The sequence below is a fragment of the Pleurodeles waltl genome, chromosome 1_2 (assembly GCF_031143425.1).
Source record: "Pleurodeles waltl isolate 20211129_DDA chromosome 1_2, aPleWal1.hap1.20221129, whole genome shotgun sequence".
Classification (NCBI taxonomy): Eukaryota; Metazoa; Chordata; class Amphibia; order Caudata; family Salamandridae; genus Pleurodeles; species Pleurodeles waltl.
In genome coordinates, this window is record NC_090437.1 from 187,930,051 (window position 1) to 187,957,774 (window position 27,724).

At 41.2% G+C, this 27,724-nt stretch overlaps 1 protein-coding gene across 1 annotated transcript in view; it reads left to right on the forward strand.

The window, feature by feature from the left end:
* PAX5 (paired box 5) overlaps positions 1–27,724 on the forward strand; it is a 424,585-nt gene that overhangs the window by 25,419 nt on the left and 371,442 nt on the right. Inside the window, exon 2 of the mRNA XM_069237601.1 lies at positions 2,999–3,196. Coding sequence (XP_069093702.1) covers positions 3,111–3,196 — 86 coding nt within the window. The 5' untranslated portion in view covers positions 2,999–3,110. The remainder of the gene's footprint in view (positions 1–2,998; positions 3,197–27,724) is intronic.

The following is a 27,724-nucleotide window of genomic DNA, read 5'->3' on the forward strand; positions in this document are numbered from 1 at the left end:
AAAAGAAGCTCTGGGAGGGTTGCTGCATGCCACCTCAACTTCTTTAAAGGCTTTGGCCCTGGGGGATGGGGTCCCCAATACCTAGTGTTGGTGCAAGTTAGAGGGTCACATACCCGTCCTCTCTAACAAGTTATGGTCCCCAGAGGATGGAGCCTCCAAGGTCCAATAGTGGCAGAGAAAGAGGGGCTGAATGCCTCTCTCCCCTTTATTTGTGAATTCAGCTCTGGGTAGATGGAGTCCTCCTGGCAAGAACAGGCTCGGAGAGGGAGGCCCACTCACGCTTCCCTCCATAATATTTTGAATGAAAACCCCTGGGTCCTGGTCCACCTGAGGAGGGTGTCCAATTATAAAAATGTAAAGTCCAAGTGGGCTTTTATTTAAAAAAACAAAAAGGATCAGCCCCATTGTAATACCAGGGGACTCCTGCGGGATTGCAGCTTTTTTAATTGTATTTTGTTTTAGGCCATGGGGGGATCCCTCTGGGACACCCTCCTCACAAGGCCTAGTTGGGCAGGTTATCCCTACCCTGCCTTCATATATATATATATATATATATATATATATATATATATATATATATATGTATATATATATATATATATATATATAGAGAGAGAGAGAGAGAGAGAGAGAGAGAGAGAGAGAGAGAAATAAACACAGGATAGGGTAATAAATCGCTGAGTCCTGTGATGTCTGGTTACAACATTCTCCTTCATGTTGCAGGCAGTCAATCAGAGTACTCCTTCCCACAAGAGCATGTCTGCCACGGGAACGAATCAGCCTGAGGGAAGAAAGCTCACTAGGTCAATCAGCACACTGTACTTTGTAAATTGGTTTCAAGGGACTCTCGTGAGAGAATCTCTGAAACCCAACTGTTCATATATACAAGTATTTTTGTACATTAATATCTCAAAACTACTAAACAGGTTTACCCCAAGTCATATAAAACACACTTTCTGGAACAAGACGTAACTTCCTGTCAAATTTGATTTAATTCCATTCAGCAGTTTTTGCTGTGTTGCTGCTTAAAAAATGGAAAATGCATGGGGATTTAGGGGCATATTTAAGAAAAGTGGCGCTGCACACAGTGCACTTTTCTTGCGCCCTTTAGCACTCCCTACCGCTACCATGTGTTCACCATGGTGCAGGATAGGGGGCTATAACGTCATTTTTTGACACTATTGATGTACTCTGCAGGAGTAGCACCAAAATGTTGGCGCTACTCCTGCAGAGTACATAGGGGCCCATTGTATTCAGTAGCATGCCCCTTTTAATGCCTGCTCTGACCAGGCACTAGAAGTGCCGCAAAAAACATTTTTTTGGGTCCCCCAATGGGGAAACGCCCCCTTTGCATACATTATGCCTAGCGCAGCCATGATATAGTGCGAAGGGTTAGAAAGTGCGCAATGCATGCATTACCCCACTTTGTAAATATGGCACCGCATTTTTAGCCTTCTAACACACCACATTAGTGTAAAAAAATGATGCTAATGTGGTGTTAGAATGGTGCTAGGGGCTCTTAAATATGCCCCTTAGTGTTTTGGGAGCCCACTTTTTCTCAGCCTCTGCTTGACGTAACCCCCCAAATCTGTTGGTGTGTAGTACAGTATGTTTTATTTCCCTCTATCTTTAACTTATCAATTATGTTTGTGGACTTTTTTAAAGAAAACAATCCAAAATCTTCTTTTAAAACTCAATTTATTGTATTAACTTGGGCGTTTTACACTGTACTAAGGATTCAATGTTAATTATAGGAGAATACAAGTGACTGAAAAGACAGAAGAAAAAACAAACATCTATACTTTGTAAATTCTGTGTACTCGTGGGAAGTTGCAGGAACACAGACGGTGCACAAAATGTACTCAATCAAGTAGTACCATCATATTTTGTGCACCGAAATCTCAGAAATTGCTTTGTGGCTAAAGTAAAATACTTTTCTATAATTTTCTTAAAAGAGTCGCACTTGGTATGCAATTTACTTTGCCAAAATGTTACAGCTTTTACTGTTACACTGGAATAAATAGTCACACTTTGGCATGCAAATATAAAATTGTTTGCTGAAGTGTAATTGTTTCACAAATGGCAAACTTACATAGCTGGACTTTGTCTTTACAGCTACCTACATGTGGTGTGTGCAGAGAATATAGTGGTGCTACCTAAGCCCTCACTTCAATTGGCCCGGGTCTGTGTTGTTATTCCAAATTCCGTAGGGCAAATCTCAGAATTGGTAGATTCTGGTGAAGGGAAGTGGATGCTGCAGGCTCCAATTATGCTCTCCCCCAAAATCTGACAAATGTTTAATGAGGTATCAGTACATTTAGTTGACCACGTCTAATGAGGTCAAGATAAGGAGTTGTTCTTGCGGCTACTGTTGTGTGCACTGTTTGTGGCACTGCCATAACACCACAGAATTTATTGTAAACTCCCTTTGCGCTGAATCACAGTGTGCTAGCCCTAACAAAATATAGAACACAATCCAAAGATCTTTCCATTTGGATCATCCCATGTCAGAAAAGATAGAAATATACCCGCTGAGTTCAAGAAATAAATCGGTCTTCCGCAAAGAAACTTTATATGGAAAAATAACTGAAATATGGGAAAGGTTATGATAGTCAAATTGGCTTTCACATCATCTCATAATAATAAAAGTTCCCAGCTATCAAGGGTCCCTCAGTCACTTTTCTGGCCACAATTTTCGTCTACCCCCCCTTGATATTCACCCTCGTGAATAAGATTAAGTCATACATGAGTCCAAAGTAGTATGACTGTTTTTGAGGGCTTGAGTTCAAAGTCCATGATATATGATGCATATGACCGGACATAGGAAATTGAAGCATGTGTCCCTGATATGAAACATCTGCTGCATCTTGAAAAAGTAATGGTGCTAGAGTTCTAAAACTGAGATAACTTCAGAATTAAGACCACCCGAATCCTTGTCTTTAATCGCTCTTTTCAGACCACCTCAGTAACCCATGGTCTGTTTTTTATGTTTTTGCAGGTACTATGAGACGGGAAGTATTAAACCAGGAGTAATAGGAGGATCAAAACCAAAGGTCGCCACACCCAAAGTTGTTGACAAAATAGCAGACTACAAACGCCAAAACCCCACCATGTTTGCCTGGGAGATCCGGGACAGGCTTCTTGCTGAGCGAGTGTGTGACAATGATACCGTGCCAAGTGTGAGCTCAATAAACAGGTAACAAGCCAATTAATAGATGTTCTGGCCATGATCAATGTGGATTGAAAAAAACAAACAGCCGTCAATTTTGTAAAATGTGAAAATGTGCTTTCTCTTGTTAATCTTTTTTAGCTGGTATCAAACTACTGTTCTGAATCCTATGCAACAGTAAATCATATTTATCCTGACTGCTGGCTGCTCACTTCTCAACTCAACCCTAAATATCAGGACTTAAATTGGCAAGACACCTTGTGCGTCTGAAACTGAGATTGTTGCCTCTGAATGAATAGTTAAAATGTACTATATTGTCCTCAATTACTGGAGACTTTGAAGGCCACTTCTTCAGAAGCATCTTTATGATCGGTATTATAGGTCGAAACTAGCTTATATCTTAGTTTCACAGTGAAGCCCAGTTTACAAAAAGGTTGCCAGTCTCTTGATTCTAGGCCTGAGCCTATACATTCATTGCTTACGTTGTATCACTTTACATGATTCTCAGAGGTTCGAGACATTTGTGCGCAGTGTTTTGGAACTTATGCCCAGAAACCTCTAAACGTGTGGAGTGTGAGCACTGTAAAAAATAATCTGCATGTTTAAGGTTGGGAAATATGTTTCAAGGTATCAGAAACAAATCTTTGTTGTTTTGGTCTGAGCACTGTTCCACAGTGTATAACGTGAGGCAGCGCTTCATTAATAGAAATGGATATAATTTTAAACAACACCAAAAATGTAGTCTTATTTGTATATAATGTATCATCACTGTAACAATATAAAGATTCTCCGTAATATCTGGAACCTCTGCCATTAACTGTAATTATATGTAGGCACTAATTTTGCTTTCATCTGGAGTAAGGCCGTTTGGTGTTTTTTGTCCTTTAAATAAAGTTAATAACATAGCAACCTTCTTATTTCAAAAACTTTGAAACATAAAGTGCAGGGTCCATATTTTATTGTGAAAATCATTGATTAGCACAGTCTCCCTGACCTAATACTTTTTTAAGTATCAGTTTTGGAACGTTTATGTTCTTTTTCTTTTTCACAATGGCCAAATACAGGACATAAAAAAACAAATTTTTATTGAAAATGGCTGGAACCCCTATCTGGGAGAGTGTTTGTACTTACTCCAGCTACCACCATCAGCAGGCAGCTTTAAGCTGCCTGCCAGGTGCTACTTGAATCAACCCGCTGTAAAGTGATGCTCCCGTGCTTGTGGGAATACCTGTGAGCTATAGGTAGCAGTACAGCCACTATGATATTTATTTAACTCAAACAGGTCCACACACATTACCTATACCTTTTTAAGTAGGAAACATGTATGACGTTCTCAGGTTGGGTCCTCCGAGTATGTTCGTGGTAACAGTACAAGCTACTCTTTTGAAGGGGGTCTCATCCAGCCAGCAAGAAGCTCTGTTTCAGATTTTTCCCAGCTGCCATTACCCACTTCCGCCTTGCCTGATAGCGATCCATATGCACCTGTTCTTAATACAGCAATGCAATTTTCAGTAGAAATGTAAGACCAAATCTAGCCGCCCACAAATTATTGCTTGGTGCATGAGTTTCCCCCATTTATCAGTAAAATGATACTCTAAAAACTGCAAAACGGTATCTGTGGTATCTCCCCGTCATTTTTTCGGCGTTTCTTCACATCAAAAGCCCGTTTCTGTGTGCAGTCTCCCGTTCCGCGCATACCATGTGAAAGCGTAGAAACTCTGGCGCCGTGTCACTCCTTCTGCAGCTCTTACGCCGAGGCCATCATGGATTACACAACCTGAGAAACTCCGATGGGAAGCGGCTTTGTCAAAGAGCAGCTACTGTTGCATGTAGAGTTGATCTCATTGGCCATGCGTAAAGTAAAATGTATGCATAGGCGGAATTCAAGATTTAGGCAAGGAAAAAGCTTTGAGACTCACGGCCAAAAGGCATCGCTTTGACCAGAGTCAATCATGGCTGCCTGTGACCAAAGGAATGCACCCCGTGGTGCCGCGTTAGAGCTTAAGATGTATAGAAGAAAATATTACTGTCGTCGTTGTTCTGTAAGGATAAATCGAGCGTGAATTTTTCATGAATAGTGCGCGGATGCTTAAAAGTAATAAATAGCATATCAGAAAAAAGAATCAAGTGCTTTAAAATCCACAGGCCAGCGCGGGTGTGCAGCATGTCTCCATTAGCAATACAACAGTCCCGCTGGTTCGGTGATGTAGTCAGATTGGAAGATCACTTCGTCTGTAGCTGTTCTCATTGGTACATCTCAGGCCAACCACAGCCAGCAAGTCTCAGATGGAGCTTGGCAGTCTTTCTCTACATTTAATAGCGCGCGAAGGAGAAAACCCTAAGCTGTGTAGTTTTCCTTTCAATACACATCACCAGCAAACCATGGGCCTGATTTAAGAGGGCCTGGTGCCACTTTCACAGCGCCTTAATGTCATTTTTTTTACACTAAGGCAGCGCTTAGGTGGCCTTTTCCCCGTGCCATATTTACAAAGTAGCATGCATGCATTGTGCCACTTTGTAACCCTTTGCTCTATATTATGCCTGTGCCATGCATAATGTATTCAAAGGGTGAATTCCCCAGTTAGGGGGGACAAACAAAAGGCGCAAAGAAATGTAAGAGATGCTTTGTGTCATATTTTTGGGCACTTTTAACACCTGCTCAGGGCAGGCGTGAAAAAGGGGCACACCATTGTTTACAGTGGGCCCATATGTACTGTTCAGGGTTAGCGCCAAAATGTTGGCACTAACCCTGGACAGTACATTAATAGCGTAAGCAATTCTGACGGTATTGCCCCCTGCCCTGACCATGGTGTGACGTATTTTAAATACAGCGCACACATGGTGACGGTAGAGGGGGTGCAAGGGTCACTAGAAAAGGGGCGCTACACATAATGTAGTGCCACTTTTGTTAAATCTGGCCCTATATTATTATATTCTGAGCACGTCAGATAAGTGAGAGGATCCATTTCTCTGGTGCAGTCCTTCACAGGTGACTTACAGACGCGAATGCTTACATTGCCACACAGAGATAATATAATTGATATAGCTATTGTAATGGTAACGATTCTATAAACATGAGTGAGCAGAAAAAGTAGCTTGTGATGGCACTTCACAAGAAGACTATGAAATCTAGAAAAACTAAAGTTTTCTAAATGTTCAAGCATGAAAATATTCATGGATTTCATTTTAAAAAAGTTTGGATGCGTTTCACAAAAGTGTTTGTGATTGCAGGCAGCAGCACCACAGGAGTACTCTTTTACGGATTCTTTCATGTCTTTGGGATTCAGCCCCCAAAATATCCGAGTCCCTGATAGCAGAAGTGCAAATAGGACTCAGTTCTTTCTATTTGTACTGATGGTATATGAGTATTTTTGCATGTTCCTATTTTATTTCCATTATTGATGCTTTCAAGTCAATTCACAAAGGCAAGTAAAAATACATGAAAGAGTACAACGGGGGTACTGTAATAAAGTTTATTGTAAAAGATAAAGGTAAGAATCGTTACAATCGTAGTGATGTAAAACAAATTCTCTTAATATGCTAAGAAATAAAACAGGATTTTTTATGTACAAGATGCAGGAAATGCATTTTCCAATTACTGATATAAGAAAATAAAAGAAGAGAATGATACTTTAAAGTAAAATCATTCTAACCTAAATACAGCGGTTAATAAGGTTTAAAACGTTTCTTTACAAGTAAGAAAATAGTTTCAACGTTTTCTAAAAATAACTACAGGATTACGTTGTCAGTTACTCATAAGTTCTTTTGTAATAGGCCCGTGCATGAAAAAAAAGTACGTTGACCGAAACTTGACTTTTGGTGCAGTCCCTTTCTGCTGTAACGCACCTGTTGAAAATAGGGCCTAGTTTGTTGTTCCTTTTTTGAAATTAGACTTTTAGAGCAAGACAAAATATAGCATTATGTGTAAAGCTGCCAAAGGTCACTGAGCCCACTTGCTCAAACTTTTTAGATCTTGCAAAGCCAAAGACTGTTAATAATGCACAGCGAGAGGACTTTGAGCCAGCCCACTGGTTTGTGTGACTTAAGACTTTTCAGCCATTGTCTCAATGAAGTGTTTTTAACATTTGTATCAGCCCATAAAAGTATATGACAGTTTTACATTTCCTTACTTGCCAGTGATTGGTCAAAAAAATAGTCAGTCTAATAGATTGCATATTGAACCAGAGCACCCCATCCTTCACCTTCCCATAAATGGCAAATGCCCAAACACCCCAGCTAGATGTCCCCATTGCTCCACTAGCAAAATCTCTGTCCTACTAGCAAAAGTATTGGTCTGTGAGAAGTATATCCTCACGTAAGATGGCAGTGGTGTCATGACTTTGACTGCAGCCAAGTTACATGTGTGAATTCCTGTTACAGGACAGTGGGGTTTCATCACGTTAGATCAGCCTGTCCTTCCTTTTCCCTGACACTGTAATCATTCCAAAATGCAGGCATATGTGCAGAGGACAGAAAAACGTAGGGCCTCATTTACAATACACTGACGCATCAATCAGGCCACCCTGTGCCCCCCCTAATGACAACATGGTCGCACTGTATTTACAATACTATGCACCATGGTGCTCGTTAGCATAGCTGCATCAGGATTTCTGACGCAGTTGTGGTGCTTTGCTGGACTAGCATCAAAAATGTTGACACTAGTCCAGGTAAGCATGTGGAGGCCCATTTAAAACAACCTAGCATTACTTTAATGCCTGCCCTTGAGCAGGCGTTAAAAAATGAGGCTAGAATGATGTAGTGAAATCTTGTAGTTTTCATTGCACCATTCCTGCGGGCCTCCTAGCGGGGGAACTCCTCCCTTTTATACATTATAACTGGCGCAGTTGTATTGTGGTCTACGGGTTTACAAACTGGTGCAGTGGTACCATTGCACCAGTTTGTAAATATGGCACGGGGTGGGAGACTGTTCTCCGCCACCGTAGCATAAAAAAATGACGCTACGGCATCACAAGGGTCTTGTAAATGAGCCCCTTAGTGAGGCAGTGTGATACTCAACATTGAGTGCTAGCATACTTGCTTATCATGCATGCTCAGTGAGAAATAATGGCATTCTTACCTCAAAGATAACTAGACATATGTATCCATGCATGCTCAGTATGATATGAGACATCTGACCTTACCCAATAATAGACACTTATCAGCACTTGCTTAACGTGATATGGGACGTCTGGGCTTGTTCACTAAAGGGCACTGCAGGGATGAATTTCTGACAGTGTGCATTGAGGTATAACACAATTAATATGTAGTTTTAACACATGCTATTAAAATTGTTTAGGTGGGATATTGCTTATGTGCATAAACCAGTACTGTAGAGTGCGGGCACTCCTCATCTGCAGTGCTGTCAGGTGTTTGGCATTTGCACACATGCACTGCATAGACACGGCTTTTGCACATATTTTCAGTGTGACTGTATCATTCTACCCCCACTTTCAGAAGACTCAGTACATGTAACAGACTCCTTTTTGTGAGAGTGAGAAGAGCCCTGGAACCCCATTCCCTGCATTGCTGGTGATGAGGTTTGGACACTCAACCTAAAGAGATTGAACACCACCCCCTGCTGTTGACCATGTACTCGATTGGCCTCTTACCTCTTGCTCCATCCAGCACGAGTGAACCAAGCAGTATATTTCCTGTCAGCTGCAATGCTGGAGATAATTCTTTGAACAGGTGATTTTCTGTAGGTCTGTGAGTGGCGTGGGAGCTGCCACTGGGTGCCGTTGACAATGGTTATCATGCCGAAAGTAGGGGCAAGGACGTCAGGTAGGTCGTTGGTCACGTGACGAGCTACTGGAGTGCCTTGAGAAATGCTAAATGTGCACCACTCTTCACTGAGGGTCCATGGAGCAGATACATCATATCAGCATTGCTCAAGGAATTTAGAGGTTGTTTCCCGAGTGTGTGCATGTGTGTGTGGTTATAGTTTGCGTGCACGTGTGTGCACATATGTGTTTTTCTGTTAAAAAATATCACACCCCAATATACGTTTCTTACATCACAGAATATATACATCTAAAGCAAAGGCGATATTTTGGATCTTTCAATGTTTGTTTTATGTCTAAGTGAAATTATACATGCATTAAATTCTACATCACATATTATTGATTCACCAAGGGTGACATGTTTGAATAATTACATATGCAAAGATGCCATTTATGAATGCAGAACATCCACAGATGTAGCAGTGGTTCTGTGGTAGTCCGGTGCGCAGAGTATAATATGATGGCACTTCCATGCAAATTATGCAGTCTGCTCCTTTTTGGGGAATTCACCAAGATTGGCAGTACAGTTTCCACACCTATTTTCACTTTTAAACTTACACCTTAGTGTCCCTGGTGCTTGTCCTCCAGAAAGTGCGGCAAAATGCATAAGAACTCCCCCTTTTCCTAAAAAGGTTTCATGTGGGCAATGAGTCCAGGAGACTAGAAACTGAATAAAGAAGATTCATGTTTAAATTTTGATTCCTTTTTTGTTCAATTATTTTAACCGTACAAAATCAGATTTCTGTAGTGTAGATATTACACCCAAAAGTGCATCAGATGTAAATAAATACCAGGCATTTTAAAGTTTAGTTTCAACTCAGTGGCAATACACGTGTGACTGGGGGTTTTGTGAAAGAAATTGTCAGTCAAAAATTACACAGAATGTCTCAATGTAAGAAATTAGGACAACTCAGTGAACTGCGCCTACCATTTTCAATGTCCTGCCAATGGCAGCCTGTGTTTTTTGTATTCACACATTATCCTTCTGACTTTTACGCTGAATGATAGCATAACTGGTGTCTCACTCATTTCATCAGATGCCTTCTACTGCTGCACTGGTGAATTATTCCATCATTGTGATAGGGACCATTCCAGTGCAACATTGACCCAGGTGCCACTGTTAGGTGGGAATGTAGGGTCAATGTGCCCAATTTGAACCATTCTTTAAAAATTAAGAAATTATTATTAATTACTCAGCTAGTAGTTGAAGGTAATCTCACATTTACAGTGATCAAAAGTGTAGGCTTGCTAAAGAGACATCTATTGTGCTATTCCCAATGCAGAATATTGTAATTATTCACTTAGGAACCAAATGTCACTTTTGTGATGATGACACATGACCAAGGAATTCATTGTAAAATATAGCAAATATATTTGCTTCATAAAATAAAGAGAACATATTATGAGGTTGACATAGCTTATCTGATATAAACGGGTCATTAAAGCCCCCCCTGAGTTAAAGGCCCGAGCTGAAGGCAAGGGCCTTTAAGAAGGGAGCAGGACTTTAATGCCAGTATGGCCCAGCTACAGAGGGTTATGAGGCTATTAGAACATTCCACAACTAGAGGGCAGAATGTTCTAATAAATAAAACAAAGCCCGAGGGGGTCTGTGACGCCTTTGTTCACAGCAACAGCTGTGACCAACATTGGAATGTTGGTGCTCCGGGCTTCTACCGGCCGTTAGAAGTCCGGAGCATGCCATTGTTTTTAAAGGAGCTCCCAATATTCCAATATTCTATTAAAAGTTACTCACCTCTGCTATTTACTCTATGTATGAGCAGCTGCTGATGGATATCGTTAAAAGACATGGCCCCTTATGCCATTAGTATGCTGATAACACACAAATCTATGGTTTATGCCACAATAGTCCGGCATGGGGAAAAATTATTAAAGTTGAATCCAGACAAGACAAAGTTAATAAAAACCGGTTCTATTTAAAAACTAATATTGGTCAAGGATGAGTGCTCAGTCCCATTAAAAACAGATAGGTTCGTACCTGCCCTTTGTGGCAAAGAGGGGTTCTCTTTTCCTGTAAGATTTATTTGAGAATCTAGAGGCCATATTTCACTATTTGCCCAGAGGTCATAATAATGTTGTCGTCCACCTTTCTGTGCTCTGTAGGTACTTTGGAATTACAGAAAGGGGTGCAGACACTTGTGCAGCCTCTTCTGTAATACACATCATGTCAGTGCTACATGTGAGCTAAAGCAAATTCAAGGGGGCGCTCCAACATCCCTGTGCAAATGAGGAAACTCTTTGCCTTGGTCCCGCACCATTTTTTAGATGCAGGTGCAGAAGGAAAGGAGCTGTTAGGAGATGCACTGTTTGTGCACTGAAAATAAGTGGTGCACAATCAGTACACACCCTGAAGGCACCACTTGAATGGAGGGACACTCAGACATACCCCTTGAGGCAGGTGTCATGGCTCAATGTAACCTCTGTCCGTCTTTGAAAGGCAAGTTGAGTGGCCACCAGCAAAGTGAAAGAGGATTGGCTGCTTCAAACAGCCGGCCCACCTTTCCCTAATGCCCTACCCCAGGTGCGTATATGCAGCAGCCTCCAGGGCAGCACCTTTACTGTAACAGGGCGAACTGTCCCAATCTACTTCCACCACACCCGTTTAAATTATGCACCATGACTCAGACCAGGGAAATGTGCCCTGTACACAATACAGCCCATTATACCTGTTAAAATGAAGTATGCTAATTATGATGACAGGCTTTAAAACTACATCTGTCTGTTCAGAATCTGGAATCAATAATCCTTGCTTTCATACCAGCACACCTAGATGATGCCACTTTTAATTAACGCACCCTGTTTTCCGTTTTTACTGATTTTTGCAGATAAACACAGACTGAAAACAGTGTTTATTGTTTGTATTTAGTTTTAAAAATGAAAAAAAAACACAGAATTTGGCTTCTTTTGAGTGACTCTTTGAGCTGAAATTAATTAATTTTAGGTCAATTATTGTACATTTTGGCATCATGGGGAGTTAAAAAACTGAATGAGATTTGCTTAAATCATGACACATCTCAACATTTAGTTGTGCTATTCTGCAACATTTTCATGTGGGTTTATTATTTCATTATTTTTGTCTGTGTAATGTGCTACACTTAGACAGCCATCAAAGTATGAGTTCACGTTTATCCATTAAATAAATGCAGAAATATGAGTTATCACTTCATCTGTTCACAAAACAAAATAAATAAATATGAATAAATACTATTAAGATGAATAAAAAAATATGGATGAATACAGATGGAACTATTAAAAAGCAGAGCTGTCATAAAACTGGGAGCCCTACTTGTAATGTGAAACAACCTAATCAAACTTGACCAAAAGGTTGTCACTACACCAAAACATGACTATTCCAGTGCTGAGATGAGTTTAATTCTTCAAGACCATAATGCCAAGGAGCCTCTGCTAGATCTTTCGGTATTTGCAAAGTGGCTAATGTTGCAGAGGTCTGAAGTGCACTTCCTATGATCTTTAAAGTGTCTCTGAATAGTTCGTCTAAACATTCTATATCCTACTTTGGGACAGAGAGCTTCTGATGTCTGGCTTCTGATGTGTGCCCTGCCCTTCTCATACACTCAGGACGTCACTGACAATGAGTTATTGCATGCCAAATGTGGGATTCAGTTGACCATATGTATTGGATATTGTTACACTATATTGAGACGTCCTCTTCATGGTAGTAGTATGGAAGGTGCATTTATACCCTCCTCCTTGAGTGAGACTTTCTCTCAGTGAGTAAAAAGAAACAGTTTATAGATGATACCTTAGGGTATCCACGAACACTGTAAAACCGTGATCACCACAATTATAAATTGAGTTACAAGACGTTCACACTGATATATATACTTTTCACTCGAAATTGAAAGCAGATGGTGGTTATGGGAGTGTGTATTTTTATTTAAGTTGCTTGTGTTATATTTTATTACGACACAGGCACACAACATGCAGCACGCTGAAATTCTCCTCACATGCAGAGTTTTGTATTAAATTTTAATAGCTATCTATATGGGTCTTTGCGATCCTGACAAATTGCAGCCTGCCTAATATTGCACTTGGCAAAATGAAACAGACAAAGCTATTCTGATTAAAACATCAGTTCGCATTAAGTTGAAAATATCGATGTAAAAAGCCTGACAAATGTAATTTTCAGGAATTTAGCCACAGTTTTTTCTCGGGATAGTGCGAGCGCCCTCTCCCTTTCAGTGTTTTCCCAGCATCTCGACTCCTCATCTTTACCACTAGACTAGTAAGTGTTTCTCTTAACATCCTTCCACCTCGTTGCGCTGAACAACGGCTGCCCTTATCTACTATTCCACTTTAATATCGAGTCCAGAACATCGTGTATAAAATATCGAGGACCAAATTATTGTTAGTTTGCTTTATTTAACTCCACATATATGTATCTTGATGACATATATATCTTCAAGGTATTTTGATTGATACTTACCTATATGAGCTTACGTTCACAATATTTGGGTCTTCCATATTTTGTCCACAGTATTCCGGTTCAGCAATGCTTTTGTTGTTGATATTTCGGCTTACAATCTCCTTTTCTCCCCGAAGCATCCATTAGTTTTGTCCCCATCTGTTTTCCATGATCTTTTCCTTTGCCATTATTTTGACTATTGAGACAGTCAACCCTGCTCTCCCTTCACCTCCAGTGATGCTCCAATCTGTGGTCTAGGATTGGCAAGGAATAGGTTAATGAGCCTTTTGAAATTTTATAATTCACTTCTAAGACTTTTAGGCCCTCATTATGAGTTTGGCGGACCATGGACCACCATGGTAGTGGTGGCGGTCCGACCACCACAACTTTGGCATTCGGACTGTCAGATTATTCGTTTGGCAGTCACCCCACCAGCAGGCCGTTGGCACCGCCATATTCAGTGCAGCCGGGACCGTGGCGGTCCTGACCACGACGTCCAGTGTTGGAGATCCCGGCACTGGGATCGCCATGTCCATTACGACCGGCAGGGCCGCCAAGCTTTCAATGGAGATTCCACCACCATGGAAAGTTTGGAGGTTAGGCAGGTAAGGGGCCCAAAATGGGGGGCTTTAAGGGGTATGGCCTCATGGACGGTGAGGCGAGGGCCAATGTGGGCCCCAAAAAAGTTGGAGTTGGGGGGCACAATGTGTCCCATGCACGACATGGTGCATGGAAACAGTCTGTCCGTCGTGCTAACAGGTAGGCATGCGTGGCTGGCAGTTGCTCCATAATACTCCCTCCTGCTTCCTCCCACCAGTCACGCCTGTGCTGTGAAAAACTTGTAAACCGGCGGTCATGGGACAGTCAGCCAGGCGTCGTTTGAAAGACTGCCACCATAGCGGTCTGGTGGCCCGACCACCAAACTAGTAATGAGGCCCTTAGTGAGAATTATGCATGTATTGTGTATCTTGCTGAACAACGAATACTCTTTTAAGTAGGTTGGCAACACACAAAAGAGTGATAACTTACAAAAAACACTGTAATTGACAGCCGCTGTGTTTTTTATAGCGAGGCATTAAACAAAAATATGTCTAGAAAAAGGAATGTGTCCTGTAAAAATGATAACGTTTTGGTTTACGATAAACCAGTTAATTGCATGTGTACATTTAGGTTTGCAGATTTATAGCAGCATGCACTTCTCTCAGTTGCCGATTTAAGAGTCTAATAAACAGGTGATCGTAACATGAAGTACACAACAACAAAGATTCAGAGATCTGAAAAAACACAATGCTAGTATGAAACCCCTGCGTAAATGCATTTGTGTACAAAGCGCAAAATTAAATCCAAATGCTCTTTCTACGCACAGTCAAAAAATACGCAAGAAATTCAGATACTTCTTTTTTCTTTTTCAATTTCACTAAAATAGTTCACATATCTTATTGAAACTTTCTTTTTAAGTACAGCACCATCTTAATACATGTGTCGCTATGAATAATAGTAATATGAAAATCTTCTTGGTATTTATCATTAAAAAGAAATACTCACTAGATTAATTAAGAAACAGACGTCCCCTAGAATGCTGACCCACTAGGAAAGTACCAAAGAAGATAGTACATTGGTAGACCTGGATAATAAAGTTCTGAACTTTGGTTAAATTCAACAGAACCATAATTAATTTTTGTTACACACTTACTCCAAAAGATAAAGCTTAATATCTTGAAAGTCCAGAATATGCAGTTTTGTTAATTTTTACCACAAAGGGTAGAATCACTTCACAAATGAACCAAGTTAGCTCAGGATAAATACAATTTTGAACATTGATTGATAGCATATTTTTCAGAAAAATGCAATTAGGTGGCAGGTCCTAGGTCTAAGAATTATTGGTCTAGTAATTGTTATTTATTGACTGACATAGGGGGTCATTCTGACCCCGGCCGGCGGCGGATGCCGCCGGCCTGGCGGGAACCGCCAGAAGACCGTACCGCGGTCGAAAGACCGCAGCGGTCATTCTGAGTTTCCCGCTGGGCTGGCGGGCGACCGCCAGAAGGCCGCCCGCCCGCCCAGCGGGAAACCCCCTTCCACGAGGATGCCGGCTCCGAATGGAGCCAGCGGAGTGGAAAGGGTGCGACGGGTGCAGTCGCACCCGTCGCGATTTTCAGTGTCTGCTAGGCAGACACTGAAAATCTTTGTGGGGCCCTGTTAGGGGGCCCCTGCAGTGCCCATACCATTGGCATGGGCACTGCAGGGGCCCCCAGGGGCCCCACGACACCCGTTCCCGCCAGCCAGGTTCTGGCGGTCAAAACCGGCAGAACCAGGCTGGCGGGAAGGGGGTCGGAATCCCCATGGCGGCGCTGCCTGCAGCGCCGCCATGGAGGATTCCTCAGGCCAGGGGAAAACCGTCGGGAAACCGCCGGTTTCCCTTTTCTGACCGCGGCTTTACCGCCGCGGTCAGAATTGGCCTGGATGCACCGCCAGCCTGTTGGCGGTGCATCCGCGGTCCCCAGCCCTGGCGGTCTATGACCACCAGGGTCGGAATGACCCCCATAGTCCTCAGCAGCAGACTATGCTGCCTTGGTAATATGTTTATCTTTTTGCCAGTTTTCGTCACTCTAAATGTGCTTTTTTTCCTGTTGACTCCTTATATTGAAATACAGTTTCATAGAGACACATATTATCCCTTTTGAGTGACCTGTTTCTTTTCACTGATGACTCCGTTATCCAAACTCTTGCATGAATCCCCATCAAGGGCAGTGTTAGTGTTAGCTCTTCTTTCGGTTGGACTCAGTGGGTTTATGCTTGCAAGGGAATTTGAATTTCAGTTCCAATAAATTAAAAGATTACGATGATTAGGTGCCTTTCTTCCATAATACTTTAGGGAAACACTACCAAAACCAGTTTGGGTATGTGGTTTTAGAAGTCCAAACTATTGTTAGAGAAATGTGTGAAAAATCATTGAAACACATTTAACATTCCACCAAGAGTGTCCTGGGTACTTTTAATGAAAGTCCACAGTGATACATCATTCTGAATATTAAAAGATTTTAACTATTATGATTCAAGTATTATTTACATTTATGTTAGAAATAGGGTCTTTGGTTGGCAGTCAGGTTACCCCCTGTCCTAGCAAGGACCCTCACTCTAGTCAGGGTAAAGGAGAATCACTCTCAGATAACCCCCGCTCACCTCCTTGGTAGCTTGGCATGAGCAGGCAGGCTTAACTTCAGAAGCAAGGTGTAAAGTATTTGTACCAACACACACAGTATTTCAGTGAAAACAATACAAAATGACAAAACACAGGTTTAGAATAAAAGGGAATATTTATCTAAACAAAACAAGACCGAAATGACAAAAATCCAACATACACAAGTCACGTTATGAATTTAAAAAAGAATAAGAGTCATAACCCTTAGAAAACAGTGAGAATGCTGTTATTGCACAAAAGTACCTGGGTAGCATCAAAATAAAGCCACACGGGCGAGTGTGCTTCGAAAAAGGACTGTGATGCGTTGATTTCTCACTCGCAAGCAAGACCGTGCGTCGTCTCTCCTCTGGTCGGGTCGGCGTGCGTTGTTTCTTCTCTCCTGCAAGAAAGCGATGCGTCAGTCCCGGGTGGGCACCTCGGGTCTGGGCAAGCTTTGTGTTTATTTTCTGCTCCCAGCGATGTTGCGTTGAAATCCGGTCGCACGGTGTCAAGAAACCGTGCTGTGTGGGGACTTGCGTCATTAACAGCAGCCGCTGTGGGTGTTGCGTGCTGTTTCTCCAGCCACGTTGCGTTGATCTCCCAGCCGCGATGCAGGTGGAGAGTCGATTTTAGCCAAGAGGCCGGCAGCGTGTCATTTATCATCCACAAGGCGAATGGTGCGTCAAAAGTTTCCTCGCACTGCAGTCTTTGCATAGATTTCTGTCCTTTTCCTCTAGCTGCACCTTTCAAGGTACCAGAGACAGGTTAGGGCACCACTTGGCAGGCAGGACTCCCAGCAGAAGGCCCAAGTGCTGGTAGAGAGAAGTCTTTGGTGTCCCTGAGAGTTCAACAACAGGAGGCAAGCTCAGTTCAAGCCCTTGGAGGGTCTTCACCAGTGGGAAGTCACAAAAGTCAGTCTTTGTCCTCTCTCAGGCAGAAGCAGCTGCTGCAGGCCAACCCAGCAAAGCACAGTCACAGGCAAAGGGGCAGTACTCCTCCTCCAGCTTTCAGCTCTTCTCCTTGGCAGAGGTTCGTCTTGGTTCCAGAAGTAATCTGACCTTCAGGGGCTTTGGGGCCCTTCTTATATCCCTTTCTGCCTTTGAAGTAGGCCTACTTCAAAGAGAAGTCTCTGTTGTTTTCAAGATCCTGCCTTGCCCAGGCCAGGCCCCAGACACGCCAGGGGGTTGGAGACTGCATTGTGTGAGGGCTGGCACAGCCCTTTCAGGTGTAAGTGACCACTCCTTCCTTCCCCTCAGCCCAGGTGGCCCATCAGGATATGCAGGCTACACCCCAGTTCCTTTTGTGCCACTGTCTTGAGGAGAGGTGCAAACAGCCTATCTGTCAAACTGACCCAGTAGTGAATCCACAAACAAGCAGAGTCACAGAATGGTTTAAGCAAGAAAATGACTACTTTCTAAAAGTGCCATTTTCAAACACACAATCTCAAAACCAACTTCATTAAAATATGTATTTTTAAATTGTGAGTTCAGAGACCCCAAACTCCACATGTCTATCTGCTCCCAAAGGGAATCTGTGCTTTAATAATATTTAAAGGCAGCACCCATGCTAACCTATGAGAGAGATAGGCCTTGCAACAGGGAAAACCGAATTTTGCAGTATTTCTCTGTCAGGACATGTAAAACACATAGGTACATGTCCCACCTTTAACATACACTGCACCCTGCCCACGGGGCTTCCTAGAGCCTAACTTAGGGGTGCGTTATATGTATAAAAAGGGAAGGTTTGGGCTTTGCAAGTGAGTACACTTGCCAAGTTGGATTGGGAGTTTAAAACTGCACACACAGGTCTTGCAAAGGCAGGCCGAGACATGGTTAAGGGGCTACTTATGTGGGCGGCACAACCAGTGCTGCAGGCCCACTGGTAGCATTTGATTTAAAATCCCTGGGCAACTCTGGTGCAACTTACTAGGGACCTACTAGTAAATCAAATATGCCAATCATGGAAAGCCAGTCAACAATAACATTTACACAGAGAGCTTATGCACTTTAGCACTGCTTAGCACTGGTAAAGCGCCCAGAGTCCCAAAGCCAACAAAAACAGGTCACAAAAAATAGGAGGAAGGAGACAAAAAGATTAGGGATGACCCTGCAAAAAGGGCCAAGTCCAACAATTGATATATAATGTGTTAATACGTGTACATTTTGTATCAACAATACTATCAGGAAAAAGACAATAGAGATTTGTACCCTAGAAATACGTATGCCATTCTGCAACTCTGCTAAATTAAGACTGGCACCAGCTCCAAGCTTCTGAATATGTTTTGCTTTTTCAAGAAGTTGTGGTAGTCTATTGACATTTTAGGATGTGTATCAAATAATTATTTGATACAATATCCATGGTGATACGTGTTGATACTAAGATATAATAATGCACTATTACATTGGCCACACAGATCCCCCTCCTTACTGACTTATATCAGCCATTTTATCAAGCCTACAAGAGTCACCCAAATCGGCCATACATTTTGCCATCTACTTGTACTTGCTTATGAAGACTGTTAAGGATGAATTTTGAAATTACAACACACATCCTTACCTACACATCACTAAGACATAAAATGGAGACCAAGATGTAGTATTCTGCCTGGCTGTAGGATTTTGTCAACTAAACTACAGCAAAACGGAACTACTGCTCCTCAGTACTAAATGCCTTGCAGTGACGCGCTAACTATAGTCGTCCACTTACCTAGAACAGTCATTTGCCACCAATGCATTGGTCAAAAGCCACAAAATCACCTTTGATTTGAAAACAGTAAATATTACACAGATCAGCGCATACAACCATTATGTTTGTCAAGTGTGGAACATCCACCCCTTCTATTCAAAGAAGACTCTCTCACCATAACCAGAACAACCAAAAACTGTCTCAACTAAAATGATTTTCTATATCAGAAGTTCCATAACATCAAATGTCCTGCATCCAGGACCTGCAAAGTAATGTGCATAGAAAGTAAAGAACACTTGAGAAATAATAGGCCAAAAACAACATTTTTAGTGAATGGTACATTCATTGCATCGATGGTTCATCCTGGATCAATGTATACCATAGTTCCACAATGTTTTCTTGACAAAGTATGGCAGTACAGTTCTGTACAGTCCAGTGAGACACAGCCAAAGGGTTATGGAGGGGAAGATAAACAAATCTTAGGATTTGTGGATTCAACATTTTCATTCAGAGGTCGGGAGGTAGCAGGAAAGATGTATGCATCTCACAATGGTCCAGCCATATAAGTTGGGCTCAGCAGTATGATTTGCACATTGTACTTGATTCCAGATCTAACAAACAAGGTTTAGTTATCCAGGGTAGTGTCGAAATAGATGCAATGTCAAACAAGTTTTCTGATGTCTTCAAAGAGAAAATTGTCTTACGTAAAGGTTATGTTCATGAAATAAAATTGAATGAGGGAGTGAAACTGGCAAGGTATAGTTTGAGAAAGATTACCATTGTAGTCAAGGAATAATTGAAGTAAATTTTAGAGGATATGCAGAACGAGGGCATCAAGGCACCTGTTGAAGCCTCAGAGTGGCTATCTCTTGTAGTTATCACAAAAAGGGTATGTTTCTTTACAATTTTGTAGTGACTTGAGGAGCTTAAACCAGTGCAGTGATGGACAATTTTCCTTTCCCGAGTATATAAGGAATTATCCTAATATTCAATAATGATAGATATTTCACCAGATTAGACTTAAAATCTGCATTTCACCAGATTAAATTACACCCCAGGTCAAAAAATCTTTTTGCTTTCATTATAATGGATTGTGTGTTTCAACTTACGAGACCTTCTTTTGGCTTGGCATCAGTATCTGGTGCATTCCAACTTATGATGAGTAATTTGTTAAAAGCCTGTCAAATGTTCTTTTTGTTAATAATGATATTCTAATAATTTTTAGTGCCACAAAGGGGGAACATAAAGTTACTTTAGTGAAAGTACAACAAATACTAGGGTAAGATAGTTTAACACATTGCAAAGAGAAATTTCAGTTCCCGTTAACTGAAATTGAGTATCTGGAGTACACCATCACAAGCCAAGGTGTAAAGCCAAAGGAAGATCTAGTAAAATCTATTAGATTGGCTCCAGCTCCTCAGGGAAAAGACAAGTTACACTCTTTCATGGACTTAATTGAATATTATGCAAAATATGTTCACAATTGTTCTGAGAAAACAGAACCTATAAGAAAAATGTTAAGAAAAGGAAAAGTGTTTGTATAGATGGAGAAACATGTAACAGCATTTGAAAATATTAAAAATGAAATTGCAAAATCACAGATTTTGACACCATTTGATCCCAACGGTACAAGCATATTAACTGTTGGTGCTGGTGCTCATGGGTTAGGGGCAGTCTTATCACAAAACAAAGGTGGAGTTGAACGTCCAATGGCCTTTGCTTCTTAGTCTTTGAGTCTTACTGAACACAATTATGCGGTCATTTAGCATGAAGCATTAGCAGCTGCATCGGAAGCCGAATATTTCCATATGTATTTCTGGAGTCTAGGATTTACATTACGTACTGACTACAAAGCTTTTATCAAGGATTTTACAGTTGGGGGCTGGGAGGGCTGACAAAGTCTCTGCTAGATTACCTAGATTTGCTTCTTGCTTACAAGAATTTCAAATACAAAGTAGAGTACGTAGTTGGATGGAAAAATGTGTAAGCTGATTGTTGTTTAGATTGTCCCTTAGTTTGTGGATGGTGGTGAACTATAATGAAAAAGAATGTGTAATTGCCAGTGTTGAAAATGCATTTGAAAGAGTGACTGTTGCTTTTCAATCGAGGAGTGGCGGCAAGCTGCTTAGTCTGATGCAGTTTTTCAGACTTTAGCAAGAAGTGTTCACAAAGGGTGGAAAAGAGAAGCAGATGTGGTTGCCCCATGATGCAGCCACCTGAAAATACAAAGTTAATTAAGCATAAATGCAACAAAGACTTTAATTAAAAGGGGTGAAAATATGTATCCCCCTGAGGGAGCATGAAAAATGATTAAACTTGCCCATGAGGGACAGTAAGGGCAATCACTTACCAGAAGAAGCTTAAAAGAAACGTTGTGGTTGCTACGAATGGATAATGATGTAAAAGATAGGATAGAAAGATTTGAAATGTACAGAGAGAGTGAAAAAACTTTGAAAGTTGGTAGTGAGGAAATGGACTCCTTGAATGATGCTGAAGGGTCATATGTCCCATGGATTATATGTGAGAGTCTCAGCACATTGCAATAATTATAGTTGATGCATTCTCAGATGGTTAATAGTTGAATTTGTAAAGAATGTTACAGTGGAGAATGTTATCAAAGTATTGAAGAAAGTATTCATGAAACAGGGATGCCTAGGATTGATTGTCACAGATAATGGTAATAATGGCACTCAGCTTACAGTCACACTGATGTAAGCATTTTTAAAAGGTTACTATGTTAGCAAATCCTTATAAAATCTCCAAAGGAACGGCATCGTTGAGAGGGCCAACTGAGTAGTATGAGGAAGCTTACAAATGCTGGTGAATGGCAGGAAGGGAGTGAGAGAGACTGTGGACAAAATGGTGACGGCATACAACAGAAGTGTGAATGGAGTCATGGGTGTGTCACCGTGTGTGAGGATGAGAGTAGAGAACCCAAAACCAAGCTGACCCACTCTGGATGAAGGAATGTGAAACAAAAAGTGAAGAATATGATGGCCTGAAAGGAAAGAGAATTGGAGAAGGTGATTATGTCAAAATCAGTTTGGGAAGGAAGAACCATGGTGTAAATAAATGTTCTAATCCCATGGACATGAGAAGTATGCATAATTGGCATGTTGTTTTAATGAATGGCCAAAGGTGGAATAAAAGAAGAGTTGCCTTGTACTGCAAAAAAAGAAAAAAGGAGTAAGAGTGTGGAAAATCACTGCGAAGAAAGAGAGAATAACGAGAATGCCTGCAGTGGATACATGTTGATGGATGATGCACAGATGGTTAACCCAGGAAGCATTGGACTAGGCGACCGAGCAATAGCACAAAGAATGAATTAAACAGCAGGAGGAGATAGAGTTAGGACAATGCAAAGAGTAAAGAGTGTGGCTATTAATTCACACGGTGAAGGTCGCAGAGAACATCGTGCACCAGTTAGGTATCAACCCAATGTTATGAATTAGTCGCTGGAATTGTTCAGTTTCTGGATTCACTTTGTTTATGTCGATTATACTTGCATTTTTTGTCATGGTTTCTTTTCATTGGTAAAAGAGGATAGATTATATAGTGGAATTTTATTTATTTCACTAGATTCATGTAAATATTTTAAAATACATCATTTTTCCACTTTAACCACATCTACTTGTAATTCATATTTGAGAAAAGTAGACCAATATCATGTTGTTAACACTTACCCAAAAAACTGTTTTTTGTAAACCATTTCTTCAATTGTTATTATTGTAAAGAAAGATATGTTATATTGAACAACTTTAAAAAAAAATCCTCTCTATGATCTCTAGTTTCTAGTTTCTGTTGCCATGCTGTTATGGTAACCAAGTATCTCTTTGAGGTCACTGGGTTCCACAGGGGCTCAGGGACAGAGAGCAGGAGAGGGAACTCTTGTGGTGCAGTGGCTTATAAATTAAACTTACAAATATGACATTATCCAGGCTCCAGAGCTTACTTCACTTTACAAGTCATACATGGCGATCACAGGCAAGCAAACCTAATTATGGTCTCACTAATTAGGGTGGGGTGACTGTCACTAAAACATGGCAGTCTTTTTGGGGATGGAGCATCAGGTCAGAGACCTCTGTTGACAGTCAGTGGAAGGTCAGCCATCAGTAAACCAGTGCTTCCCTCAACTCTAAAGTGCAGAATCTGTGGGTTTGACATGGCAGTGCACCACTGATTAATGGTGGTCCTTCTGATCTGTCAAACTCTGATTGATCTTATATCTCTGCTTTAACGTAGGGGAAACACATTGTAAATCAGCCCAACAGTCTTAAGATCACCTTAAGCAAGGAAAGATAGTGATCGTATTCCACAAGGGCAAATCACTGTATGAACCAGGCCCTCTTACCTGTTTTAAGAAAGTCTTAAGACTGTCTTCAGTCTGGAAAGCTCCTTTATAAATAAGGCTTGCAGTCTTTATTTTGATCTTTGGAACCACAAATTAATTCAACATTAATATTTAAGTAGTACTCAGATGACAATTTGTTAACTTGTCTATAATCTCTATGAGGACGATCTTTTTTTCCTCCAACTGTGTTGGAACCAGCTGTGATTAATTCAAGCCTTAATGTCTGTGACATAAGTTGGCTAAGAATTCCTAGTTGCAACTTAGTCCTCCATATAGACATCAGCTCAGTATTATTGGCATACAAGTTAAAAAGGGTGAATTCAAAAGACATCCATAAAAGGCTTAAGATTTTTTTATTAGGAGCAGAAAGACATCGGCCAGTTTTAATTTGGTAGAATCTTTAGCTCAGAATAAATTTGAACCAATCATGGGTCAAGCCGGATCCTCCCTCATCTGTTTACAACCAGTGGAAGAGTGAGTGACGATCTATAGTATCAAAATCTGTGGAATGTTCCAACTAAAGTGCCAACCGTGTTCACGCTATAGACCATGTTGGGGAGTGCAAGTTCAGTTCCATATCCTCTTTTATATCCTGCCTGTTTGGGGTCTTCCATAATGTATTTGAGACAAAACTTCCTTGTCCAGACCAAAGGAAATCACTGGTAGGCAGGATATGGTCTGGGATTTGAAGTGCCCTGATCAGTCAGTTGTTTTTAGTACATGTGATGTATTCATGTTTGAGTAAACTAAAAACTACCCACTCTACAAAACCACCTCACTGAAGGGAGCTTAATGGGCTGATAGCTAGTAAAAAATAGATCTACAATGATAAATGCTGGAAAACCGTGTTTGAAACTAATAATATTAAGAGATTCTGGGAGTTGGTGGAATCTGACCTAGGGAAAAAAGAGTTAAAGCTGAGATGTCTGGTGGGAGAGTATGCGCGGGTCTCATTCTTCGAAGGATTACACAATAAAGAAGCTTTGAAAAGCCAGCGGCCCACCATATTTAATATAAGTGATGAAATAAAAGGGCTCTTTTCCTTAGGGACAATTAAGAAGACTGTTTCATCTTTTAAACGTGCAAGAGCAGCAGTCCCGATTACATACCTGTGGTAATAGTGAAAACGAACATTGAGTGGTGGTCTAGTTTGTTTTTTTGTTATTTCAAAAACATTGACAATGTGAATGTTCCTGGATAGTTAGAAAGGGGCAGTGATTAAACCCATACATAAAAAGGAGATGCTTTTTTTGTGTTCCGATGTTCAGGTGTTTTATCTAGATGAGAATAATATCTGTAAGTGTGGTATAAAAATGAAAAGTGGTCTAATGCATATTTTATTGGATTGTCTGTGATTTTAAGAGAAACAGAAGGTAGGGATAGGCAGCAAGCAGCTAGTTTGTTACTGTATATAAGGTATCTGTTTTGCTCTCACTTAAACTAAGAGGACAAAATGGCAAAATAATTCAGCACTTTTGGGCTAAATAATGAATTTATTATCAAATAAAAGTCATACAAATATATGAAAATAAGCATATACCTTGAATGCAGCAGAACATGTGTATATATACAAAGATAAATGCATATATCAGGTGGTCAAGACTTAGAAAGAAATGTGCAATGCATCAACAGAGATTGCATACGTAAACTAAATTATCAAGATTTTAAAATACTTCACCAATTGGGTTGACATCATCACTGGGGAACCCTTGATTCAGTCAGGGAGAAGACCCAATCGGGATCACAAATCAGATCCTGGGCAGTGTGTCCGCTCCACAGACGAGCTCCTACCCGAGCGCCAAGTCTCCCCATCTTTTATACCTTAACACACCTCAAGAAAATGGTTCTAGAAACTCCCTCCCCTCTGTTGTGAAATTAAACACTGGCTGTACTTCATCTGTGTCAAAAACACCCATAGAAGCTGGCCAGGCTCCCAATGTTTGTGCTGAGACAGATTTGTGCATTCCTCTGGTAAAAACAGTCTCAGCCTTGTGAACTCTTATCAAGTCCGCATCCCACATAATATGTTCCAGCACTGTCCGACTCTTTGCAAGTGAAGAGGAAAACAAGTTTTGTAAGGAAAAATACCTGCGCTACCCTGCAACTGTGGCAGGACACAAAATGGAGTCATTCGCATAAAATGGAGTTGATGATCAAAAGATGGTGAAATCTAAATAGCATCACAGAACCTTGATGTAGTATGTGCTCTGAGGTGATGTATACTATCTGCGAATGAATTTTTAGTGCAGACTTAAGTGATTTTAATTACGTAGAATACATAATGAGTTTTAGGTTTTAAATGTGTTTTATCTTGTATAATGGTCTTCTAACTTTTATGAAATTTTTACTGCATCATTTTTATGGTGTAAATGTGTTTAAAGACTAAGGGCATAATTACGAGTCTGGCGGTCACTAAACCTCCAGACTCACGGTGGCGGTCAGGACTGCCTCTGCTGTGGCTGTCTGACAGCCACATTACATCCCTGGAGGTCAGACCACCAGGGTACATCCATTTCTGCTGGGATCGGTGATCCCGACGGGCTGACGGCTGGTGCAGGTCACAATCAGCCAGGATGGCGCTGCATGCAGCGCCACCCTGCTGATTATGACCTAGTTCTAAGCCAGACTTTTCATGGCAGTGAAACCACCATGAAAAGGCTGGCGGAGAACAGGTGCAGGGGGCCTGTGGCATGGGCAGTGAAGGGGTCCATCTGCCCCGCACCCTCGTAATGTGCACTTTCTGCTGTGAAGACAGTGCGCACTACGAGGGTGCTGGTGCCCCCTGTGGGCAGCAGCGTTGCCGCAGGCTCGATTACAAGCCAGCGACAATGCTGCTGCCACTTTCCCGCTGGGCTGACAGGCGGAAGCCTTGGTTTCTGCCCGTCAGCCCAGCAGGAAAGTGTAATGGGGCCGGCGGTGAGGTAGCCAGTAAGGTGTCAACCTCCCTGTTGGACATTCAACAGATGGATCGTCCCATCCGCCGAACTCATAATGAGGCCCTAAGGACTAAATAAATATTGAATTACGACTCTAACAATTACGTATTGATATGGGGGTGAAACAATTTCAATTGACTTATCCAATGGGTCTGGCATTTTGTAAAGGGGAGTAAGTTGATAGTGGGTGGACATCTTTGTGTGTGCTGCTTCCAGTAGTAATAAAAAGAAAATCCATTAATGAAGCAATATCTTGGGCTCCACAAAGTCAGACCACGTCCATCTTATTGACCATACTATATTAGCAGTGTTAAACTCTACCCTAAAAGAAGAGTGTTATGAAAAGAAGTTGTAGTTAAAGTTTGTGTTATAAGTGGTAAACTTAAAAGGCACCTACAGCATAATATTGAATGGAAGATAATTTTGACATGGGGTCAGAATTTCCGTTTTATCTTTTAAAGAAAACCTAAGTACATGCATAATATCACCATGTGAGTAAAAAGCCATTAATCCTACTACATGTTATCATGACACCAAAATAAAATGAATGTGCGCAAGGAAGATTAGTGATGACAGTGTGTTTTTGTGTCAAGCTAAGCATCCAACAGCATCCTACCTCAGCAGTGAAAATGTCTTTATGTGAGCAAACTGTCTCTCACCCAGAATTCATGTAATGTTGCATCTGCAGTCCAGTGAAAGGACTAGTGCTCCATGGCTATGGAAACATATCTAATTCAGGACAACTTAACCATTCATGAAATGCTGTAGCCTTGATGGACAACCAAGCAATGATAAACCATGCAAACATATGAAAGCCAGTGCCTGAAGGGGCTAATCCAAAGCTGACTCTCTGTTTGTGCTTCTTTTTATTGTTCTTTATTGAAGAGTTGATGAGATTAGATATTTCAGACTATTACTGTAGTCTGTTTCCAGAATTCAGACGTGGGTAAATGGTAGGTAAAAGCGATACCAGCTCTACAGCAAAGTTTAATTTGGTCTCTTTCAATATCTTAAGTGGAAGTCCTGCTTCATTTTTCATAAAGGAATTAAACTAATTGAAGCATTAGTGACAAAGACTACCTCAAATAGGGTAGTAGTAGAGGCTGCTGTGGGTCCTAATCTCCAAAGGTGGTGCACTTAAAGGGGCTAAAAACACACCCGCAGCCCCCAAATTTGAA